A 26167-nucleotide genomic window follows, 5' to 3' on the forward strand; every position below is an offset into this window, starting at 1 on the left:
GCCTTCACGCCTTGCACTCGTGCCGCCCGCTTATGCTTGTGCTCCTGCCTCGGGGTCGGGTCGCAACCGTTCGTCTGTTCGTCGTTTTGTCCTGCGCCGACGCTGGCCTTTTGTTATTGTAGAGGCGATATCCAGGCTAAAGCACGTATAGCTGTTGACATGCGTAGTACGTTAACGTAGAACGTAAGTCAACGTATGTAAGACATACGTAACCGTGTGCCTGTCTGTGTGTGAGTGTGTGCACATATATACATACATATATACTAGCTTCTTAGTATGCATGCAAATGTAGCGACAGCTTTTGGTGATTTTCTTTTGACCAGATTGCACACTGATAACTGATAAGGATGTGAGCGGAGAGCGCGGGGGAGAGGGGAGGGGGTTTGGGGTGTGAGGCGCATTTTCAAGGATATGCTTGTGCATAAAATGCAATATCATCAATTGCTCAATAGCCAAGATTAACGATTTAACTAATGCAAGGCGGCACAGTGCTTAAACGCTCAACACAGACCCTTACCTCCTGCCCGCCCCTTTTTAACGATGCCTTTGACTATTAAGGTTGTTGTTGTTGTTGTTGCTGCTGCTGCTGCTGCCTCTGCTGCTGCTGCTGCTGCTGCTGTTGGCGCTGGCGTTGGCACTTCGTGCGTCGCGCGTGGCAGTAACAACAGCGTCGTCGACGTGTCGAGTCGCACAACTTTCGCGTATCCGTCAACTGTCTCCGTCTCCGTCTCCGTCTCTGTCTCCGCCTCCGTCTCCAATCCCATCGCCTGTGTGCGCACTGTCGTTAGGTCGCCATCGTGTGCAAATTGCCCGGCATTTCAAAATTGGTTGGATTCGAGTTTTAAACACTTTTTGCTCGTGGCTCTTCAAATTGATTGTGTGCTGGATTTCTCTTGAACAAGTTCTCAACAAATTGCTAGCAAATTAAACGGGTCCTAAGAAATACCAGGTCAAATATATGCATATGCAGTTCAGATATTTTACATATACAATTTTTCAATACTACAAATTCAGTTACAAAATTGGCACATTATCCAGCGAAACACACACACACACACACACATGCCCCTACATATAGTATACGCATATGGCGAACAGCTGTTAAACATTAATGTTATACATACACACAAAACAAATACAATTTCTGCTGGCGCTGTTAATTACAACATGTTGCTATCTCGTTCTAACACAGCAAAAGCTTGCAAGTGTCATCCTCAGCGTAGATGCTGGCAAATGTTAAGTGTTGCCACAGTTTCCAAAGGGTTTAAATCGTGCGCTGATCTCAACGCAAAACTGTTTTACCTGTAAGATACATAGAGCAGTGCTTATATACATATATGTATGCATATGTATATATAGTTGTGTATATGCATAGTTGTTTATTTATGTATGTATTGTATTTACTGTGTATTACGTATACGCTTTGGCAATGTTTTCACAAAATATTTCGATGTCTTTACTTGTAGCCAGACAACTGCACATACACATTGACATATGTACACACATACATGCTTATGCACATATGTATGTACGTATGTAGCATATTAACTCAGTCGGCTTTTCATTCAGCTTTTCTTCGTTGGCATTGGGCAACAAATAAAATGTATATGTATATATATCTATATATGTATATATATGTATTAATGTATGTGCATACATATAAGTATTATTATTTTGTTTTTTGTTTTGGCAGCTTGCTTCACAGCCGCCCGTCGTCGCTGCCGCCTTTTGTTGTCTTTCGCCAGTTTTTCGCGCACATTCGATTGAAGCGCTAAGAAACGCGGCTTTTTCTTTTGTGATTTTTGAAATTTACTGGTTTTTTATGATACACATACATTTATGTACACTGTGCGTTGGGAATTTATGGGGCTCAGATCAGTCCAGCAAAATAGAGCTTTAATTTATAGCGAATGCAAAAAAGTTGTTCATTTAACTTTTATAAGGATTACGAACTGTAGACGAATTCTCTACATAGAAAGTGCGAAACATATGCATGTACATACAAGTGTGGGTGCGCAGGAAATAAGGTCCACCCCAACAAAGAAAAAACAAAAAGACACACACTCCAAGTCGTTCAAATATGGACAGTAGGCACTCAGTAGTAGTATTACAAATTGAATTAAATCATTTTAGACTCCAGAAGATTTTAAAAATTTGACCAAAATTTTTTATTTATTTTGCAAAAAGACTTAAGAAATGAAGAAAAAGCGAGTTTTGTTAAATCCATATCTCTGTCATATGTGAAGGCTGAAAAAACATCAACATTGTTGGCTAATGAATGTAACTGTACTTAAACAAATGACGATGAGTGTAGCTAATACATACTGTACACGACTGTATTTAGTTGCCAGATTTTCATTTGATGTTTTCTTGTCTGCTCGACATGTGAACTTTTAGTCTACTGCAAACATATTTATTCGCGCGCGCATGTGTGTGTGTGTGTGTGTGTGTAGGCAAATAGGTAAAAATATTCCGCGTACGTAACATCAAAAATGTAAGCAAATGTGCTAAAAGCGGCGTTAAGGGCACAAATACATATACACAAGCGGATTTACTGTAAATATGTACATACATATGCATATATAAAACGTATGTATGTACACACTTACTCGAGTTTCTTTCATGCTCACACACACACACACACACACACAGCCTCCGGCTGAGCGTAAGCGTAAAAGGGAAGTTTGGCTTGGGGCGGGGGGTTGGAGCATGTACACACACCCACACACAACTTGTTGCTTACTTTCAATAACGGTGTATTACAATGTGTACTTAGGCGAAGAAAAACAAGAAATAAAACCAACACGCTAAAAATACACAAGAACTAACTTTGTTCCCGCTGTCTACGTCTGTGTGTGTGTGTGTGTGTGTGTGTGTGCATGTGTTGGTTTCATTGTAAATGCAACGCTGCGGGAAATTTATAAAGCCCAAACAAATTAAAATACTTTTCACAACATGATCGATTGGGTATCGATAGTGCGGCATTCGCGACGTCGTTTCTCCAATTATGTCGGCTCGCGGTCGCCGGTCCGAATGCGTCGGCGTCGACGACAGTTGACTGCGCCGCCGCCATCACAACAGCAACAACAACAACAACAGCAACAACAACAGCAGCAGCAGCAGCAACAGCAGCAGCACAAATCTCGGCTGCAAGAGAAGAAAGCTAGGGAACTGCAGGAAGTCGATGGCGATGGCGACGGCGATGGCGGCAGCAGCATTTCCGGCCGTTATGTCTGCTGTTGTGCCAATGTAAGAAATCTAATAAGACTAGCACATGCTTAAGCGTTACTTTTACTTAAAGTCTTATTGGAAGTAAGCGCGAATTGGCTAGCAAAGTGCAAACAGGCCGGCAACGCTGTTAAATCATATGAATCAAGTAATTGACAGTTATTTAAAAGTGTAGCTTAAAGCGTTTCGTTTTAAGCTCAATTCAAGTTAGTAAAAGCACAAACTAAATTAAAAATGAAAAAGAAGAGGCTAGTTGAGAGCATACAAGATACGTATTTAAACTCCCAGTTGCCTTTCAGTGTGAGAGTCATAAAAGTTGGCAGGCAGTTGAAATAATAATAAAACACTTTAAAGTTGGCTGGAGAAAACACAGTGAGAGTCTTCCATTTGATCTATTTGAACTGTGAAACGACACTTGGCACATTCGTTGTTTTCTTGATGCCGCATTAAGCAAATGTCATTTTTGCATTTTGGGTTAAAGCGTGTCTAGTTGTCAAATTTTAATGCACCATTTCGATTATATACGTTTCTTTCGCAGAACCAACGCATGCGCATTGAGTCTGATTACGAGAATGCCAAAGATGCCACAGCCGATGATGCGGCCATTCAACAGGTGCGCAACTCGCGCTCACCACAGCAGCAGCAGCAGCAACAGGTGGTTCAGCAGTTGCAGCAACAGCAACAGCAGCAGCAACAGCAGCAGCAACAGCAGCAGCATCTAGCGCAATCACAGCCCACGACAGCCAGAAGCGGGACTCAGATAGTAAGTGGCTGCAATTAAATGAATTATGTTTGCTCTTTGCCAAAGCTAAAGCTAAATCATGTCGCACTAATGCTCGAAACGGGCGATAATTAGGACCAAAAAAAAAAAAACAAAACAAAAAAACCAATGGGCGTATACAAATGCACGCATGATTAGCCGCAGCCAAAGCCACAACAGCTGCCAAAAGGCAATGGCCCAAACTACCCAACATTCCGAAATGCTTGCACGAGCCTTTGAGTCGAGCCGACCTGAAATAAAAAACCAAAAATAATAATATTAATAATAATCATAATGAATAGCCAGACGTGCCTTAAAGACCGGAAGGCCGTAATCGGCATTTTGGCTATAGCTAATTTAGCTTAACGTGGCGCTTCATTTGAAACGAAATGGCTGCCAATGCCGCTTGTTTCCGCTTCCGCTGAAACTGTTGTTGTGACGCAACAGTATTTCGTATTTTGAGGCACTGTCAATTTTATCTGAACCCTAACCAGTGTTTTTTTTTTTAATGCCAGTTATTGCTCATCATGTTTACTATTTTTGCCACTGTTCTCCAAACCCATCATTATTCACGCTCTTTTCAATCGAAATTGAAATGAATCATTACGTTAACTAAATATCATCCTAAATAAATGTATGTATGTATGCTATGGATATGCTTACATATTTTTTACTTATATTTATTGTTTTTTGTTACTTTTGTTCACATTTAATATTGATATCATCTATAATTTGGGCATGTCTATGTTATTATATTGTATTATTATAAGATATGTACTTATGTATTTAGTAAGACATTAAAAACTACAATGAATCAATTTTTTGAATGCATATTTTTTATTCCAATTGTTTGATTTGCTATTTTTATGGTTTGTATAATTATTGTCACTACTATTTTCTTTTTATTTAGTATTTACATTCGTTAGGGGGTTATCTGTGTATGACTCTTTACCAATAATGAAGAAAAATATGATACACTTTAAGTATACCCTTTAAAATATGTTATATGAATATTCTCAATTATCTAAAGATCAAATTACGGTTATGATGTGGTTTTTGTCACTTACATATATTTAATGCACTAAATTTGATATGTAAAATACATGTAGTTAAATGTTTACCCATATATGTAGTTAATGTTGGAATTTAATTTCCCATTAATCTGTTTTGCACAATATTCATTTGAGTTTTTAGAGCTTGGCGCCAAGCTGCAATCATCTCTGATCTACGCTTGCCGAGCATTAACCAGCACTGGTCGCCGCGATCGATGGTATCGATAGGCAGGCTTTAAGCTATCGATCTCTAGTCACGCCTTTAGCAAAGCAAGCGCAAGCGTCACTCCCTGTATGAAAATGTAAAAAGTAAACACGGCGTTGCTTACTAGTCGTGCGTGTAAATGTGCAATCGTACGTAATCATAAATCATAGTTATCGTGCATTGGTGACGCCAGCGCGGATTGTGAAGAAGTGTGAAGAAATTCGAGGCGCTGTAAACTACAACAGTACGATGTTGCCAGCTAAGACTGTTGAACTATCAGCGCTAATATAACCGGTTACGCATACCAAAACATCGCGACGATAGTTTGTTAGCATGCTAGAGGTGGCCGGTTGTGTGAGCTCGGCAACAATCGAACGCTTGTGCAGCTCTAGTCAGTCGCTGGCTCGCTAGAAAAATGCCAACAACACAACACGGGAAAAGAAGCAGGCATCGCATAATTGCGGCGTAAACGCATTAAAAATATAAAAACGGTCTGTGAAAATATACGCCACAAAGCCTATTTCCATAATCAATGCGAAAGGCGAATGGAAATGTGCGTGTTTCATATAGAAATGTGCTTGAAAGTGACCTGAAAAATACCAGAAACAAAAGCTATACGCTGTGCATGAAATATTAATGCCTTTTCATACATACATACATTCTTACAACAAATCAAAACAAAGTGTAATCAGTAATACTTAGTTAAACATAATGAAGTTGGAAGAAATTAATGTTTTAAAATTGTGCCTTTAGCTTGCGCTACTTTTTTTTTACATTCGTCAGAATCGCGTACATATACGCTCACACACACACACATGCATGCACATACGTACTTACTTATGTATGTAGGTTATACACATGCAAGGCATAGCGCAAAAAAATACCAAAATAGTCGGCGGTTGACACTGAGAGAGTGAGAGCGTCGCGGTTGTTGTTGTTGTTTTTTTTTTTTCGTTTGCCATTTGCTCTGGCAAACAATAAATAAATATGTATGTATGTGATTTGGAAAGCATAACTTATACGTGAATATATATTTGTGTGCGATTAGAAGATTCTCTCACGCTCAGCAACAGAAACAGCGCCCAGCAAGTTTTTAGCGATAGTTGTAGTTCGAACTCGCTCACGTTGGCAACGCGCCGTTCCTCAGTGTTGTGCTTACATATTTATTAGTTGTTATTATTTATTTTTTTAAAATTATTTTTTGCGTTTTGTGTGGATGACACTTGTTAGTGTCAGCGCGCATTGTGAGTCACGCGGCGAGAGTGCAAGTAACATACATATATGTATGTACATGTGGGTGTGTGTACGTGTGTATGTTTATACTCCATATTAAACGCAAAGCTAAAGGGAAATTTATAACATTTTGTTTGCTAAGCACGTAGCGAACGAACGAAACGTTGCAACGTAACAACAATTAACGTAAACGTTTACGCGACTGCGACGTCACTCAACCGGCATTTGTGATTGTGTTACGTTACGTGCAACGTTCATCGCTTTGTGAGAGAGAGAGAGAGAGAGCGAACGCGTTGTGATAATAACATGACCACACGCAAAAAGAAGCGTCAGGATGGCAGCAGCAGCGGCGGCGGCGGCTTTATTAAGAAAGTCTCATCACTATTTAATTTGGATTCGGTAAAGAAAAAGTGCTCACCTATTAAACTTACAAAAACTAGGTATTTGCATGCGATTACAAATGTATCGAAATATATTAAATTGAATACGATTAATCAAGCATTATATCGATCTCGTTGGAGAGTCCTTCCCTCCATCGATTTATTCAATATTCGTTTTGCGCCGGAAGCTAACAAATATTTCGGCTGTTTTTTTATAAATGCTCAATGATGATTCCATGGTTTATTTATAAATTTCGCCAGACATTTAGACAACATAAAAAGTATCAAAACGGCAGCAGCAAGAAAATTCTCTGGCCTCAGTGCGTCGTTGTCCTCAATTGTATGTCAAATTTCAGCGTATAAACTTTAACAAATGTCTTTACGCATGCGCAACGGAATTTCTCCCAGTCACACACGCACACATACCTATGCATATATGTATGCCAGTCAATATGTGAATGTGCCTAAGTAAGCAAGGCAGTAAATGGGCGTGCATTGTAGAATTTGCAAAATTGACAGCTGCATCTCTGTCTCTCTCCCTTTCTGTCTCTCTTGAATGCCGCCACGCATAATGTCACCTACTTAAATGTGCATGTATCTGTATACACATATGCATGTGCATGTGCATGTGCGTGTATGTAAACAGGGCTCTTTTCTGATGCTGACGTTCCTTCACTCATCTAGTCTCTCTTACTTGCTCTGTCCCACTCACTCTCACTCACTCTCCCGCTCACTCGCTCTCTCGCTAGATCGCATAATTTGCTCGAAATAGAACTCACTCGTCTTCACATTTTCAAATTCAAAAGCTCCATTGGCTCTCCTAACGGTGTTTGCTTGAATAAACATTCGTATTTAACTACAGTGTGCGTTCGATATAACGAATGTGGCGAATAGGATATGCATATTATATGAAAAACTTTTAACATATGTTGCACATATACAAATGTATGTATATATATGTATATCAGAATGTCCAAATCCATAAACAAAATACAATCTGAAAACTTATTGACTGCTAATTCTTGAATCAAGGCACGTTTTCAAATTTGTATACAATTTGGATTTATTGCGGCCTTTTGTGGTTGCCAGACTGGAGGACAACAATGTTGATATTGAACCACATTTGTGGCACATGCCTCCCAATTGATTCAGGTTCGGGTGGGTGTGCATTGTGCAGGTGTCGATTTATTTAGATACTCGTCTGTACTATACATATATCTATATGTGTATATACATAAACATACACATACACAATCGGCATTGTTGACATTGTCTTCATATATGTATGTGTGTATGTAAGCGCATGCAGTTGGCTCAGCGTCAAATCGTCACAGGTTCCAATCAGACAAAGAGTGCCAGCGAGAGTGCGTTGGGCGGGGATTGAGGGTGAAAGAGAGAATAGTATTTATAATCCACACCCAAACATTTCGTACTCATTCACATTTGGTGGCAATTCGCCGAGCCATATTTGGTGACTATGTATATATACATAACATATGTATGTGTATGTGCATGTATGTTTGTATGTACATGGCTGCATACGTGTACACTGGTGATCACAAGAATAGAAGCGGTTAAATGCAATTTCAAATATGCATATATTTTTCGTGTTTGCATATATTTTTAAATAATTATTATATATAAGCAAATTATCATTACGTGAGAGTTTTATTCCATGTTCAAATAAAAAATAATTTATTTTAAACTCCATAATTCATGTCATGTTCGAAAGTTTTTTCATAAAAAAAAAAACCAAATTCGAGATTTGGTTTCAAGACATCTCTGAAAATGGCGAATTTCAATGTTATTTTGCTCTTCGGAAGCTTCAACCTATCCTAAATATTCTAGGTTAATCTAGGCTTTATATACTAGCTCGAAGCAGGCTTACTTGATGCGAATGTTATCAGAATCAGAGATTTACAATGTGTTTTAGTAGATTGTTAAGGTCGTCACTTTTTCATAGCATTTCAATATTACTTATTTAGAATATGCCATTGAAAGGTTCTACAACACTGGTCTTCGATTAAGTGTAGTGTAAATACTGTATATAAAATTACAAAACCTATTTCCTACAAAGCACTTCAAATTTAACTGCTGGTCTCAAGTGTAACTATTGTTTTGTTGATGTGTGTATGTTTACTCATGCTACGTTAGCAAGTGGCTGCCTTGTATCTTTTGCTAAATAAAGAAACGGTAATTGCCACATTCTGGAACTGGAACTGGTGCGCGCATTACCTGTGTTGCGTCTCTCTGTGTGTGTGTGTGTGTGTGTGTGTGTGTGTGTGTGTGTGGTAAACCCAACCCCAAACCCAAACCAAAGCATAGTCGCAAAGCATATGATTCTCGCTGATAAGATAAGTTTGGCAGCTGATATGAATAGTATGTTGCCCATAATATAGATATACTTCTGTTCCTATCTATGTAGCCAGTGCTGTGGCCCAACACTAAAACACGAGAAAACTAAACCACAACAGTTGGAAATACCTTTGCGGTTGTTGTTGTTGTTGTTGTTGTTGTTATTGTTTGGGCATTATTATTAACTAACCAAAACGACCTTCGATGAAACGCCTTAAAAATGTTCCAATTGTGAACCTCTGATGTAATTGTTTACATAAGACTCCTCGGTCCAATATTGGCCGCTAGCTTTTGACTTTAGAATGTCAACTTAATTAAGTTAATCAAATTCATAAGCCCCTGCGAATCTTATCAGTTGCTATTGTCTTGGTTCAGGTAATTGGAATTCTTTTTGCCATTGATCAAAACAGTTCGTAGCTTCGCATCTCAAATATTTAACATGGAGTTTAACTCCTAGAAAAAAAGCAAATAGGCCATAATTTGTGCCAGCAGGGAAAGAAAACACTTTAAGTGTCTGGCAGATCAGCTTACAAGATGCATGAATAAATGTAATTGTAAGCTTCAGACATACCTTAACAGGAACACAGGAAAGCTGCCAATGTACCTTGTACAGCCCATTACAAGTATTGGGGAATTCATTAAACTGCCTGCTAAAGTATGACTGGCAGATAAATGAGTTAACAAGAGCGTGTGAAAATGTAATTGGGCCAAAGACAACTGGTTAACTTTGACAGCAAAACAGAAAAACACACGCAGCAGCAATGCATGTCAAATATTTATCGGGCGGATAAACTGTCTAATAAATGAAATGAAGGCTTCCGTTTTCGAATAGAGGGTTGCAGACAGCTTTGCAGTGCATGTGACCCATTTGGATGTAATACGAGATCGATGTCGTTATTGCTCATAAAGCACACACACACACACACACACACACGCACTCACACACACACATGCGAACTCATGCCGACAGAGACCTGACCTACCGCTCTTGTTAACATGCCTGGTTTGAGAATCAAAAGGGGTGGGGGATGATGGCTAGCCGGCAATGTGCTCCAAGTTGAAGCTGAGCTGTGCGAATTACTCACGTCACGTAGCCTGGCGAACAGTTGACGTGCTGACCCGGCAAATGTCAAAGGTTAATAAGCAATTCGAATGGCGCGCCGCGGCATCGCACGTGAGCAGCTTTAAAGACGCAGCCAGCTTTGCATTCGAGCTGCAATTCTGTGTTGTTTCTTCTTTTTCTTCTTGTTGTTGTTTTAGCTACTGTGGGATATACATAAGTACTTGCCGCCAGCCTAATGAATCCATTTACACCCAGTTGCTAATCAATTGAACTCGTTTTTCACGCATGTGTAGGTGTGTGCGTGTGTATTGTCATGTTTGTCTAAATGTTGCAATTTTCACTTATTCGAAAGTTGTCATTTATTTACGACGAGTCTTTTTATGCGCATCTTGTTGTGCCTGTTACAAACAGACAAACGTTTCTATAGATTGATTTTGGGTGCGGCACATAATTTACCATGCATATAAACATATATCGTATTGTTGGTCGTTGCTTTTTGATTTTCCCGACATCATTTTCCTCATCATACAAGTATTTTTGGATACATTATGTGAAACACGACAATGTCTGGCAAGCTAAACTTTCCTGAGTTTTAAAGAAGTTTTTCTGTTGGGTCGAAAGTGCGCGGCTACGATTCGACCTGGAAGTGGGGGAAAGGGTATTTAGAAAACAACAACAATAAAGCAGACATAAAAGTGTGCGTTGCCTGCGTAAGAGGTCGCTGGTTCAAATCCCAAAATGATAAAATATATTTGCATCTGTCTGATGTTCAGGCGGGCATATGCTAACCTTTAATTTGCGCCGCTCAATGCCGGGTAATTTCCTCAAGTTGCAATCATATTGCAGATAACAATATGTGTCCGATAACCCTTTCAATCCTATTTGCACTTGAAACTAAAGTCCAGGCTACAATTCTGTATTTGAATGGGGCTTACATTTTCCACATGTTTTCATTGGCTATTCTTCCGAATAAATATGTCACGAAAACATCTTTAATTGTTTCACGTCCCAAGTTTTGTGATTCACAAATTTAGAAGCTGTTTTACTTACACCATAAAAGTAACTAATGTTCTGTTCTTCAAGTTAGTTTTAAGTCAAAGAATGCCTTTTCTTATATATATACATATAGATCATAAAACGAACTAAAGTTGTTGATGTTAGAAAAGTATTCTATATTATATATGTTAAAGTTCTCAGCTAAGTGCTACGTGCATAGCTTTTCGATTTAAGCTCAACTTACAGGGTATTATACTTCTGTCACGTAATGTGTCATGCATAAAAATCAACTTCTACTTAATATATATATGTTCGATCCGTATCAGCAGCCGAGTCCGGCTGGCCAATGCCCTGCCCTTAGACAATTCAATATGGAATTATTTTTGAAAACAAAGTCGTATTATCTTGTATCCAAAAGAATATATGAATTGAATATATTGCTTAAACATATTTGCAAAAATTATAAAAAATGCAGCAGCAACAACTATGGGAAAGTTTTCAAGTTTCTTGAAGCTGAAAAAGTGTTAGAACTTTGACATTATTGATTAAGTTTAACGAACAAATTGAAAACCAACTATGTTTTAACTCACAATCTTAAGTTTTCTCTCGGTCCAACAATTTTCAGCTACACAAGGCATCCTCGACGAAGGTAAGCGGCGCCCAACGAAGGCAGCTCAGTGTTTGTCAGTGTTTGTCATTTAATCAAAATGAATATAAGCAAAAAGAAATTAAAAATAAAACAAAAAAAAACAATAAGCGCTGCTTTATCTGTATTTGTAATACGTCCTGTCTTAAATGCATTTATGTTTTGTCTACATCCGGTGCGGAAATGCAATTGCACACACATCTATAAAACTGTCGCTATCATCTACTTATCGGGCACAAGTCGTTAATTGTACTAGCAATAAATTATAAATTATGCATGCGAAGTAAACTCCATATTAATAATATATAATATAAAATTGATTGTCGCTCAACATTGGCTCCTGCAGCTTGTGTGCGTGCGTGTGTTTGTGTGCGTCCTTTCATCGTTGCCAAATGCAGATCCTAACAACTTACCACATATCAGGCTGTCGCTAATACATCCAACCACTTTTGTCAATCTCTCAATTGCGCAGGTGAATGGCGATGATAGCTGGTATTATGAGGACATACAGCTGGAGCGTGGCAATTCCGGCTTGGGCTTCTCGATTGCCGGCGGCACCGACAATCCCCATATTGGCACCGACACCTCGATATATATCACAAAGCTGATACCGGGCGGCGCCGCAGCTGCCGATGGACGTCTGAGCATTAACGACATCATCGTATCGGTCAACGATGTCTCCGTTGTGGATGTGCCGCATGCCTCCGCTGTGGATGCTCTCAAGAAGGCCGGCAACATCGTAAAGCTGCATGTGAAACGGAAACGTGTCGCAAGTGCAACAGCTGCCGCACCCACAACAGCCGATGTCCAAGACAGCGTCAGCGGAACGGCGGTCTCCGCTTCGGCTTCGGCGTCGGCGTCGGCACCGGCGGGACCAAAGGTGATCGAAATTGATTTGGTCAAGGGCGGCAAAGGTCTGGGCTTCTCAATTGCCGGCGGCATTGGCAATCAGCATATACCGGGCGACAATGGCATCTATGTGACCAAACTTATGGATGGCGGTGCGGCCCAAGTGGACGGGCGCCTCTCCATTGGCGACAAGCTAATAGCGGTTCGCACTAACGGCGTAAGCATAAATCATGAATTCATTGAACAACAACAATAAATAAACTACAACATTGTTTCTCACTCCCTCATTTACAGAGCGAAAAGAATTTGGAGAATGTCACGCATGAATTGGCTGTGGGCACACTCAAGTCCATCACCGATAAGGTGACACTGATTGTGGGCAAAACGCAGCATTTAACGAGCAGTGCCTCACAGTCGGGCAGTGCACAGCTTGGCCAGCAGTCGCAGGCGCATTCACAGTCGCAAACCCAATTGGCAGCTGCCACACGACAGCAGCAGCAGCAGCAGCAACAGCAGCCGGCTAATTCGGAATCTGCAGGTGCGCTTAACAATGTTGGGCAGTCAGTTGTTGATTCAGTCACAGATTCAGTCATCACCAACTCCACTATCACCACAACCACAACCACTTCCAATACCAACAACATCACCACAAACACCTCCACATCCAACACTAGCTACGGCACCAATTTAGGCTCAAACAGCAGCCATATAGTGCAACATAATATTGCCACAGTCAGCAGCACCAGCAGCAGCAGCAACAGCAACAACAACAATCTTAACAACAACAACAACAACATAAACAGCAGCAACAGCAGCAGCAGCAACAACAACAGCAGCAGCAGCAGCAGCAACAACAGCAAAAGCAACAGCAACTACAATAACAACAGCAACTTAGTAGCAGCTAACGCTAAAGATACAGCTACAGCTACAGCAGCTGCAGCTGCAGCTACAACACAACCACCACAAGCACCCGCCTCCGCCTCCGCCTCTGCCTCAGCTTTAGCTTTTAATGCTAAGCTAGCAATGCCAATGGCTGTTGCTGGCGGCACAGAGCACAGCCGTTCCCAATCACCCTTGCCAAGGCGTAAGCGAATCATATTTGAACTTCAACTATTCACAACTCGATATTAACATTCTCTTTACATTTCAAATAAGAGCCACACATTCAGCAGCTAAAAGTCCTTTTCCATCTATAAAACTAGCCACATTCTAGCATACAAGATATATAAACACGAAACAACATTGTCTATATGTAAACATATAAGTCTGTATGTACTATATGCATGTGCATATCTGATAGATACTCATTAAGGTTGGCTAAAAAAAAAAAAAACAAACAAGCAGGCGTGTTTTAAGGCAATTCCTGAATTTAGACTGGGCTCTCTACTAACTGCTAATCTATTGTTGCTATATCTTATGCTCTCTATCTAACACCTATATATACCTATATATATATATTTATATATCTGTCTATCTAAATCGTGATTCAATTCAAACTTCGAACCATTCGGGAAAGTTTCTGCAATCTCTACAGATTTTGCACGGCTTTTGCTTGCGTGCTTGCTAAGCTGCTCGTATTTCAGTGTTGTTTGTTATCCACCAACCATTTTGGAGCACTGGTCAACAGTGTTGCTCATTCAATTCAAAACGAAACATTTGACCGACTGCAAATGTACCTTAACTTAACATGGCATCTTCTATAATGCATGCATAACTATTTATTATATTTGAACCTTGTCTTGTCTTTTGTGCTTATTATAAGATCATCTATTTCTATATTTTAATACATCTATATCTATATATGTATATGTGTCTAGATGTGTGTACAAACGTACATATGTGTATCCATATTGAGGCTGGAAAGCAAACGAACACTATTCACGATTCAATTGTTTTATTCTTATTTCTCTTCTCACTTTTTCTTGTTCTTATTTTATTAAATGTCCGTTAGTGATATCTTTTTTATTCATATATAAAGCGCGCCTTTGTCATTCCGAATTTAACAATTTCTACAAAATAATTATTGTACTTTTTGTTGTATTTTGACTTTAGGCGCTGCCAAGAATTTTAGAATTCATATAAATTCTTCTTCTACAGACAGCGGCATTCAAATAAAAAAAAACTGGGATTATAGTTTAGGAAAATGTTTCGTATGCCAGCAAATTTCAATCCTTATATCCCTAAATTATTGAATTTTCGATAGTTCATAAAAACTGATCGACAGTTCGAAAGTAAGCTTCACAGAAATGTTCAGTTAAAAATCCCAATTTCTACAGTTATTTTCAAGGCATTTCTCTCTTATTTCCTGTGTTGAAAGATTTCCCAGTGTCAACTTTCAAGTGTTGATTAATTTCTTTGATTTCTAACACACTTTTTTTTCGCCTTTCGCCTTACTATTTTCTGGTTTCGATACTAAGTTATATTATATGCTTCTCTTTCTTTTTAATCCAAACACCACACCACTCGCGAGAGAGTCGATTTGATTATCTTGTCCTGTGGCTGTTACTCTACAAACTCTCTTAAAATATATGTAAACTCGCGACCTCCATTAATTACCCTTACCCCTCTCTATTTCATGTCTCTATATATGCACGTGTGTGCATTACTTTGTGTGTATGTGTGTAAACGTTACCGGTTCGTTGTTATTTTTTGATACAAAACGAAAAACAAAAAAAAAAAAAAACTTACCAAAAAAATTAAATAAAATACCCAAATTGGATATAAATTTGGAAAATAAATAATATAGAGCCCGGCTCAAGGTACGCATCGACTAATGTCCTGGCGGCCGTGCCACCGGGCACACCGCGCGCTGTCAGCACAGAGGATATAACCAGGTGAGCTGTGCCCCAGTTTTGTGCGGCTTTACGCAATATCTAATTAAACAACTTTTCCACTTTATTGCATTTCCTATCATTTGACTAAATTGTGACCTTGTGTGTTTGTTAATTTTTAACAGAGAACCACGCACCATTACCATACAAAAGGGACCACAAGGTCTGGGCTTCAATATAGTCGGCGGCGAGGATGGCCAGGGTATTTATGTATCATTCATATTGGCCGGCGGTCCGGCGGATCTTGGCTCCGAGCTGAAGCGCGGCGATCAGCTGCTCAGTGTGAACAATGTCAATTTGACGCATGCCACACACGAGGAAGCGGCTCAGGCATTAAAAGTGAGTAGCATCCGTAACCCTGACTGCAACCAGACAACATAGTATATAACTAAACTCTGTCGCAGACATCTGGCGGCGTAGTCACATTGGTTGCACAATATCGGCCAGAGGATTACAATCGATTCGAGGCACGCATTCAGGAGCTGAAGCAACAGGCGGCGCTTAGCGCCGGCGGCTCTGGCACCCTGCTCCGCACCACACAGAAGCGTTCGCTATATGTACGCGCCCTCTTCGACTATGATCCAAATCGCGATGATGGCCTGCCGTCGCGCGGCCTGCCCTTTAAGCATGGAGACATACTGCATGTGACCAATGCCTCCGACGATGAGTGGTGGCAGGCACGACGCGTGCTTGGCGACAATGAGGACGAACAAATCGGTATTGTGCCATCGAAGCGGCGCTGGGAGCGTAAAATGCGTGCACGTGATCGCAGCGTCAAGTTCCAGGGACATGCGGCGGCTAACAACAATCTAGATAAGGTATAAACGTACTTGCATTTTCACGAAACCGAAAAAGTTGCTGAAGCGGCAAACACATGACAATATAGTTAACTTGGCTAAACTCAAGGCGTCGCTATCAATTATGATGTAGTTAATAAGCAATGAGCAGCACTACAAGCTGAGTCGATCCATTTATGTCCGTTTGTCCTTTCGACTGGAAGCCACAAAATCAATATATATTCCTGTATTATACATACTCAGATCGCATTAATTTATACATGCACATTTTTCAATATCTTTCCATAACGCCGATAAATATTGAGTTTGAAATAAGTTTCTTTACAAAATTTCGGAAGTAGCTCCTTATTGAATATAGACTAAGTGAGAGTAGTTTTTGTTTTTTTTCGGACATGTCTGTCAAAAGATGTCTTCTCTAAGCTGTAGACATTTTTTTTAGAGCTGCAGCCTTGTACCTTGGTATATGCACATATGTTGGTGCTCTTCTTAATTCCAGTCCGAGTTATTCGAGAATGCATTTTGTCTATAAAAGTAGTCGGTGTGTAAAGGCAGCTCGCCGCTTGAGCATGTACTTTTTGAATTCTTAAATATAATGAATGTGAACTCTCGCTCATTCACCACCCTTCTCTTTCTCTGTTTCTCAGCAATCAACTTTGGATCGCAAAAAGAAGAATTTTACATTCTCACGCAAGTTCCCATTCATGAAGAGTCGCGATGAGAAGAACGAAGATGGCAGCGACCAAGAGCGTAAGTAGCAAAGCTCCAGCGCGTGGCATTCAAACAGAATACAAAAAAAAAAAACGCGTTAACAACAACAACAACAACAACAAACAACAAGAACAACAACAGCATCATCAACAGCAATAATAATAATGATAATGATAATGTTAATGTTAATAATCATCAGAACAAGAACAAGAACAACAAAAGCATCGAACGTCTTGAGCGACAGAGCAACAATTTATTTTGTTAATAATTTGTTATGCGCTCTCTCACTTCCACTACTTAACTTACGTGTCTCTGTCTCTTTCTTTCTATCTCACTCTCACTCTGTTGAATGTTTTTCGTGTGGCATCTATGTGTGTGCAACTGCGCGTTGTCTTATAATATAATTACAATAAGTGTCTCGTCCTGCCTCTATCTCTCGCTCTCTCTCTCTTTCTCTGTGTGTGTGTACGTGTGCCGTTGCGTGTGCCACCTGTCGGCAGCCTACACATAAATGAAAAACTCTTCAGTTTTTGATCAGTGTAACGTCATGAAATAATTCAACTTTAATTTATTTTTTAAATATTTAATTTTTAAGCGGAAGCGTTTCATTTTCCTCATATACTTTTATGCATATATGTGTGCTTCAAATTTGTTTTTGATTATGTTTAATAAACATATAATGAAGTGTATTCTGCAAATTGATTTTGTACCACGAACAACGTACACACTATCACGCAAAACAAATACACATACTTGTCCGCTTAAACCAGTGCCAAGCAGCACTGACACCATCTAGATCTAATAATTATATTATTTGTATACCCTTGTAGATTGTATTCGGATTTCGCATATAAGTAGATTCAAGCATATATACTCTCGGATCAGTTCCAACAGCCGATATATACATGTTCATTTGACTGCTTTTCTTATTCTATGTTCGAAGGTTATCATCACGATATGTTGCAGGCAGTACATAGGCATATGATAATTTATATCGTATATTTCTGATGGGAACTATAGGTCGAAAAATTAGTAGGGAAAACCTTTTTATTATGCTTTCTTACCCAAACTTACATATAGTTTCTATAGGATAAAATCTGTGGAATGGAAGGATCCTATATGGCAATCTATTCCGTTTTCATTTTCTGTTTCGACATATCTGCAGAAGGGGCAACATATCTATATATAGATATATATAAATTTATTTTTAAAGATATTTTACAGTACTTGACATTTACTGGTTGTCCCATGCTCTTGCATGCTATTAAAATCTTATAAATATCGAACACCTACAAATAGTTCGATTCGAGTCGCCAAATAGCGTGCAAAATCAGACTCCTATATCTTATGGCACCTATAGGAACAATTGATCGAAATAACGCAATTCTTAGCTAACTGGCTACAAGGGTATTTAAACTTCGGCGTGCCGAAGCAAGTCGTTCTTCTATCGAATTCTTTTTTTTTTTTTTTTGTAAATTAAGTTAAAGAACTACAAGTAAGTAAAAAAAAAATTCGGGGTTAATACGAATATAAATGCCCTACATTCTTTATTGTGTATGTTGTTGTTTTTTTTCTTCGAGCATATTTTTAAATGTTTTTGTCTTGTTTTTCAACAATTATTTCATGCATTTTACGTTTTATTTTGTTTATTTTCATATTTTATTGTGTCGTTCCACACATATGCGATGGTCCTGTGCGTACTCAAAACAAACCCCCAAATGATTCATTCACACACACACAAACACACACACACACACATCCCATACACCCGAACATAATCGATATTGAACTTTGTTGTGTTTTCTCCAAACGCGTGTGTTGTGTGCTCGGGTGTGTGAATTCCCTGTGATATCTACAGCAAACGGATTTGTAAACAGCAACAGTGAAATCGATGTTAACAATGTTAACAACAATCAAGCAAATGAGCCGCAGCGTAAGTGTGTGTGCCTGTGTGCGCGTGTGTGTTCTCATACGCACACATGTGTATATTGTTACATGTCTTATAGTATATATCTATTTATATATTTTGTGGGATATCAGTTGTTATAAATGTGTACTATATACTTATAAATATATATATATATTTATATATATATATATTTCTAAATTTATGTCTAACCATTTTGGCATATATGTATGTATGTTATATCTACTCATGTATTGGTTGTGTTTAAGCATAAGTTTGCATACGGTTTATGTTTTACACTCTGGGTTACCTCTAAATCTGTGCCTCTGGCAGTGGGCCTCTCACATACACACATACACTCACAAACACATTCGCAAATACACCTGTAAACGAGAATAAGCATATGCATAAAGTATTTGATCTCTACTAACAATGCACACGTACTTATACCAGCACACACACACACATATATATATATATATATATATATATATGTTATATATATGTTATGTTAAGAGCTAGTGTGAATGTAACAAAATATTCGAGTATGTAATCCCCAACCAGACATCAAAGGTGCTTCAGCGTTCGCTACAACCAACAACAACAACAACTCATATCTATGCTCATTAATTCTTATACATACATACACAAGTACTCAGGTACTTACATGCATATAGACAGATATATGTTATGTATGTTGTGTTGCATCATATACAACAAATTGTTCGTCGTGCTCTGGAACAGCTACATAACGCTTTTACCTGTCTTACCTGTATAGACGCAACTACTGCTATAGCTAAATATTATCTACTGCTGCTCTACAGACAACAGAAAAACAACAATATAAAATACAGGAAATAATACTATATCATCATCAATTTAATTCTCTCTATTTACCTTCTTTGCATTATTTTGAAGCACACGCAATTTGTGTGTGTGTGTAAAAAATGTGTACTGAAAAACTATATTTCTCATCTTTCATAATTACATGCATATATATACTATAGAAAGAAAAATGAAAAAAGCAAAAAAAAAAAAAAAGAAACCAACTATTTACTACTCTCACATATTTACATCTAATTTTTACTGCTATTCTGTTTTGAACTGACCAAAACGTATATCTTTTTCGATTCTCTTTTTTATTTTCTCTTCATTTTTCTAGCTTTTATGCTTTGCTACACACAAGACGATGCCAACGCTGAAGGAGGTATGTACTTGACTATAAACTTGATGCTTAACTAGAAGCAGATACACACACACACACACACACACACATACACACTCACACACACACAAGTACACATATATAAATACATATATCTAGTTATATACACTTACAAACTAATTGGATGTTTCGTCAAAATCACAGATACATACATACATACATTTGCGTACATTTTACGTGATATTTGTGTACTTGTATTTATTGGCCATACACATACACATACATATACACATACACATACATTCAGACATAGTTACATGAACTACACTAACCAACACGTATTGCATTTTCAAACTCAACTCAATATTCACAATTCATCTTTAGTAATAACAAATAAAAAATCTAACCTTCAGCTCATTTCACACATTCCAATACACCGCATACCTAATCTAATCAATTTTAAGTTCGTAATACCTACAACATACATACATACATATATACATACTTTATTGCATAAGTCGATGCTACTACAACTAAATTAGACTATTATCTATAATTTGTGTTTCGTATTTTGGGTTTTCTCAATCATTCTTATTTTACACATTTATATTACTCGTATTGTAAGTCCTTTCGTACATTCACATCTGCACACTTTGTACACGTGAATATACATACATATAAATCATATACTTCTATATACATATATTTCAATACTGACTCTGTGTATCTATATTTCTAGAAAAATGTTTCATTACATTTCTACGCTTAATTTAAAGAATCTATTTTAAACTTTTTCTATCTGCCAAATATATGGCACAATTTAAGCAAAAATTCAATGAGCCACGTTTGACAATTTATCCAATTATTATCTAAGCTAACTAGGTTCTTCACATAGGCTCTCAGTCAGAGGGAATTTCTCTCTTGCAGGAGCGTTCAATTTTTCAATTTCTCTTTGCGCGACATTCGTAAACGTTTCAATATCGTTTGACATTGTTGATACATTGAAATAGGTTGGAATGCTGAGTTTTTTAACAAACATAAATATCTATATAACTTTTAAAAGAATCATATTTTATATGAACTTTATGGATCCGTCTTCTTAGGTACAATACAATACCCACATACACATGCATACACATGCTTCTCTTGCATATGTAAATAATAATACCTAATTGTGATAATACTTTCTGTTTTTTTTTTTTTGACTGTGTACATTATTATGATGTACTTATATTGTGCATATATAAATCAAATATATATATATATATATATTTATATTGTGTATCTATCTTAAGAGAAACGATTCGTATGTAAGTTCCATGCCACATGTAAAGACATACGTACATACTTATGTAATTAATACATATCTAGTTGGTCCAATCGAACTCTTATGATGATGTGTAACCTAGTTTCTTGCATATTATTGTTTATCGTTCAAATTTATATAGTTTTAGTAATTTGGTATTAATGAGGATCCTACAAGATTGTTCCTAAAACGTATGCATACTATGCATATGTTCATATGTACTAGGCAGACTTCGCCCGTTCTATCTACATATATTCAACTCAACTCGAAACTCAATTATAAGTGTTTAATTTATGCGCGATTGTTCTAATGTTTTTTCTTTTGCTTTTATTTTCAATATATTATATATGTATACGTTAAACATTAATCGATAACCGATAAACACTTGCCATATATGTTCAAAACTTTTTTAATAGATGTGTACATACATAAAATATATTGATATATTCGTGAGCTTTTCACCAATTTCGCAAACTTTGACAACACTTTGACTTGGCCTCGCACAACAAAGCTAAAAGTGAATGTTGTGCAATCTATCGAAACTATCGATAATCATTTAAGCTCTATTGTCGTTATAATTCCTTTGAACTGGAATACTGTACCGTAGTTGGATCCATCTTTGGGCCATTCAGGAATTGGCATGATCTGATACATGAATCCATGAATAAACCACAATTATACATATGCACATATGAATATTTTTGTAAATAATTACATTCCTGTGCGTGTGTGTGTGTGTGTATGTGTGTGTGCGTGTTATTTGTCAATTATCGTTGTGTTAATTTAAGTTAACCGATAAGTAAGTGTATACTTATTAAGTACTTACACACACGCTATAGGTACTGGCAATTTATATACAAGCATTACGTGCTCGTGCGGCACATGTATATGAAGTTACGCTAACCTAATGTATTTTATTTTTAATTGTCTTATTTGTGTTAACTTTATTCACATTGATGGTAACTTGCTTTGATCCCAAAATCTTGAATACGACATCAACTCGTACAATAAAATCTACATTTGGGATTTTATTTGAACTCTTTTGGTTGATTTAAACACTTTCTCCGACATCATTTCATTTTGTAGCATAGAACACTACATAATACACTGGCGTCTTGTAAATATTCACCAAATAAGATTAATGCGCATTCTTACATGCGTACATATGTATGTGTGCACATGCACCGGCTGCATATGTATGCATGCATATGCACATGCACACTCTAATATCCACATGAATACTCGTCATACTCGTGTGCTTGACAGAGAAGTACGCATAATACGCGTTTCACTAACACAAACCAAACGAGTGTTGGCTTGTATCAGATATTTGTGCAATGAAAAAATCAAAGTCAAATTTATTGATTGCTTTTAGGATTGATTGTTATTTTTCTTAAGTTTCTCATCAAGCTTTAGACATACATACATGCATAAGATTTAAGTACGAACACACTTTCACAACAACAACAACAAAAACAACTTTAAAAAAAAAAAACACCAGATTCTCTTAAAGATCGTTTAAATATTACAGGTTAATCTAAATATATACAAATGATTAATTTTGTTTATCTTTTTCTTCTTTTTCTTTAATTAATGATTTCCCATTTGACTTAACCTTTGTGTGTGAACTATGTTCAATTTTACGTTCAACAATTACAACAAAAACAACAACAAAAACTCAAATATATATATATTTACTAAATGCTTCGTCTACTTTCCGCTGCCTACTGCTATTTACGACTCTACTACTTCTGTCACTACTCTTCTACTACTACAACTACTACTACTACAACTACTACTACAACTACTACTACTACTACTACAACTACTACTACTACTACTACTACTACTACTACTACTACTACTACTACTACTACTACTACTACTACTACTACTACTACAACTACAACTACTACTACTACTACTATTTGTGTTACTTAAACTATTTACTGTGTGTATTCAATACGACTTTGCTATAATTTCGTTACGTTTGATAATTTGCATTTATATACATATATATCTACCTGAAACTATGTCTCGTAATTTTCGAAAAAAATAAAAATAAACAAACAAATGCCACAAACTTTAATAACATATATTAAAAAAAAATATATTGTCAATATGTTACATATATTCCTGTTTTGTTAAACAAAACTTAATTTTTTTTGTTTGGTTTTTGTTATTACAAAAAAAAAAAAAACAATTTATATATTTGAATCAAACAAACTTTTCAACTGATTGAAAAACCTATTATAAATACATCAATATATATAAATATATTTGTTACAACCATGCGCTCGTTCATGTACTGCGACAACAACAACAACAACTACAACAACTAATAAATTTATCAACTACCATCCCCGTACATCACAACTACTATCAACCAACCAACCAACCAACCAATCAACCAACCAACCAATCAATCAATCAATCAATCGACCAACCAATATTTGATATGTATATGTATAAATGAGCGCAGGCGAGATTATCTACAGAGTGGAATTACCCGATATGGAGCAGATAACTTTAATCTACTTGGAGAATAATGATGCTGACTATCGTAAGTCGAGCAAATAAGCAACAATTTTTGTAAAAGAACCAAACAAACCATATAAATGCAACAACAGCTATAAAGGCCTTCAAATATTACAAACCAAAAAAAAAAAAAAAAAAATACATTAAAGCTTACGTTTCTTAAAAAAAAAAATTACAATTAGGTTTAAAATCAGAACAATTTACAGTATATATCTATTTTTGTTAAGTTTTTTTTTTTTATATTTTTTTTTTTTATCAAACAAAACGAAACTGCAAGCAATTTTCCTTCTTAAATGCCGGTTACTTGGTTAGTTTCCTACTCTCTAGCCCTATCTCTCGCACGCACACACTCTTTCTCTCTCCTTTTCTCTCTCTCGCTCTCGCTCTCTCTTTCTGTAAGACCATCACTCATTTTCAGCAGTTCTACCTTTCCAATTTTATATTTATATACTGAATATAAGCTCTTGAATTTCCTTTTATTATGCTAAAGCGAAGGTCTCATCTTAGAAATTTCCTAGCTAGTATTATCAGCATTTGCTTAAAAACAATCATTTATTTTTTATTTAAAAGGAATGGTTTAGCTTTAATATTACGGATATACCATGTTAATGCCAATTTTTCCCCTTCTCCCCCGAAAAGCAACCGATCCAGTCTGATGAGTATTTTAGTGCAAAGTTTTAATGAACAGTTTAATTTTTGATCATCTGCTTATGCGATCCATATATGATAAAGTCTCGTCAAATATCAGAGGCGAAATGTCCTTTCCATAATTTGATCATGTGTAGAATGCTTTAATCGTATTCCAATGCCATTTTGCCCAAATACACTACCTCGTACCTTGTGTTGAGAATACATAAATGCACACACAAGTCAACAATTATCTATTTTCATTAGAACTAAAAGTACAGTTGCCCATTTTGTACGCTAAAGACGTACCACTGTCGATAATTTCTATCGAATTCGAAGTGTTCAGTGTGTACCCAACATTTGAATATGCTCGTATTCACATTTTACGCTTTTCAAGTACGTGAGAAACGATTTTGTTAATTTCATAAACGGTTGTAGTTTTATTCCGTAGCTTAGACGAGCCACAATATTTAAGATTGTAGAGTTTAGTTTCTAGTTCGGTGCGCTTATGCCTGTTCTCTCTTTTGTATATTTTCATTTTTCGCTAACTCTATTACTTTCATTCCTTTAACTATATATCGAGTCTTTTAATAAGCGAATTCTGTTTTCTTAATTATTATTATATTTGCTTAGTTTTATGATGTGCTTCAATCATTTCACGTGTTTTCTTTTCAAGCAATTTCTGTAGTGGTCACAAACGTAAAGCCGAAACTATCCAACACCGATAGATGTATTGTTCTTGTCATTAATCGTTATCGATATCGTACCATTGCACGCACATTTCCACCATTTTGTTTTTCATCTATCGATACATTTGTTGCAACACAACCGGAAGTGAACACCTGTATATCCAAAATATCCTCCATAGGAGTAGTTAAATGAAAGAAAACAACAAGAACTCGCTTTGCGAATTGATTTATATGTATGTTTCGATTAATTATTTAAGTTTAAGGTAAATACAGGGATGTGAACGACAACAACGCAAATAGTTCAATATAGTATAATATAATGATGTATTGAAAATTGATTTAATTACTGAATTATCGAAAGTTTCTGAAGATAAATAAAAGTCTTGTTTGATTTAAGAAGTGTTGTTAATTTATCGTATACGTCAGTGTATTTTCACGATATCACAAACCTATTTATTCAGAAAAAAGAAACTTTCATGCCCGATTCCAAATTTACTTCACACATGCCCCCCTCCCCACCCACCATCGTTCGTTCCGTCCAAAAATGATGCATCATCTATTTTATTGGTTTCTATATTATACTCGCCTATGCGAACTTTGTTTACGACAATAATTGGCATCATTTCTTTTGATTTACTAATTAATAGTTATATCTTAACATGAATTGCAAATGAATTCCCATGACATGCTGTTACAGAGTGAGTAAACTTTTATTTCCAAAATTCAATGTGAAATCGAAACGAAGAACCAATACCCCGATTAAATCAACAGCAACAACAACAACAAAATGTTTCCACACATCTATATCTATGTTATATATATATATATATATA

At 37.0% G+C, this 26167-nt stretch overlaps 1 protein-coding gene across 19 annotated transcripts in view; it reads left to right on the forward strand.

Annotated features, from left to right (window-relative positions):
- dlg1 (discs large 1) overlaps positions 1 to 26167 on the forward strand; it is a 36543-nt gene that overhangs the window by 7652 nt on the left and 2724 nt on the right. For 3 of the 19 annotated variants that reach the window (XM_015169107.3, XM_015169108.3, XM_032440016.2), the window contains 8 exons: positions 3767 to 3991; positions 12391 to 12984; positions 13062 to 13305; positions 15514 to 15601; positions 15724 to 15937; positions 16003 to 16416; positions 17040 to 17142; positions 20172 to 20216. In XM_015169107.3, the coding sequence (XP_015024593.1) occupies positions 3767 to 3991; positions 12391 to 12984; positions 13062 to 13305; positions 15514 to 15601; positions 15724 to 15937; positions 16003 to 16416; positions 17040 to 17142; positions 20172 to 20216 (1927 nt within the window). Of the gene's footprint in view, positions 1 to 2795; positions 3250 to 3766; positions 3992 to 5426; positions 6878 to 11897; positions 11922 to 12390; positions 12985 to 13061; positions 13852 to 15513; positions 15602 to 15723; positions 15938 to 16002; positions 16417 to 17039; positions 17143 to 18961; positions 19037 to 20171; positions 20217 to 23962; positions 24044 to 26167 lie in introns of those variants that run through there. The other 16 variants (XM_015169121.3, XM_032440010.2, XM_032440012.2 and 13 more) reach the window with 14 other exon arrangements.

The sequence above is a fragment of the Drosophila virilis genome, chromosome X (genome assembly GCF_030788295.1).
Source record: "Drosophila virilis strain 15010-1051.87 chromosome X, Dvir_AGI_RSII-ME, whole genome shotgun sequence".
NCBI lineage: Eukaryota > Metazoa > Arthropoda > Insecta > Diptera > Drosophilidae > Drosophila > Drosophila virilis.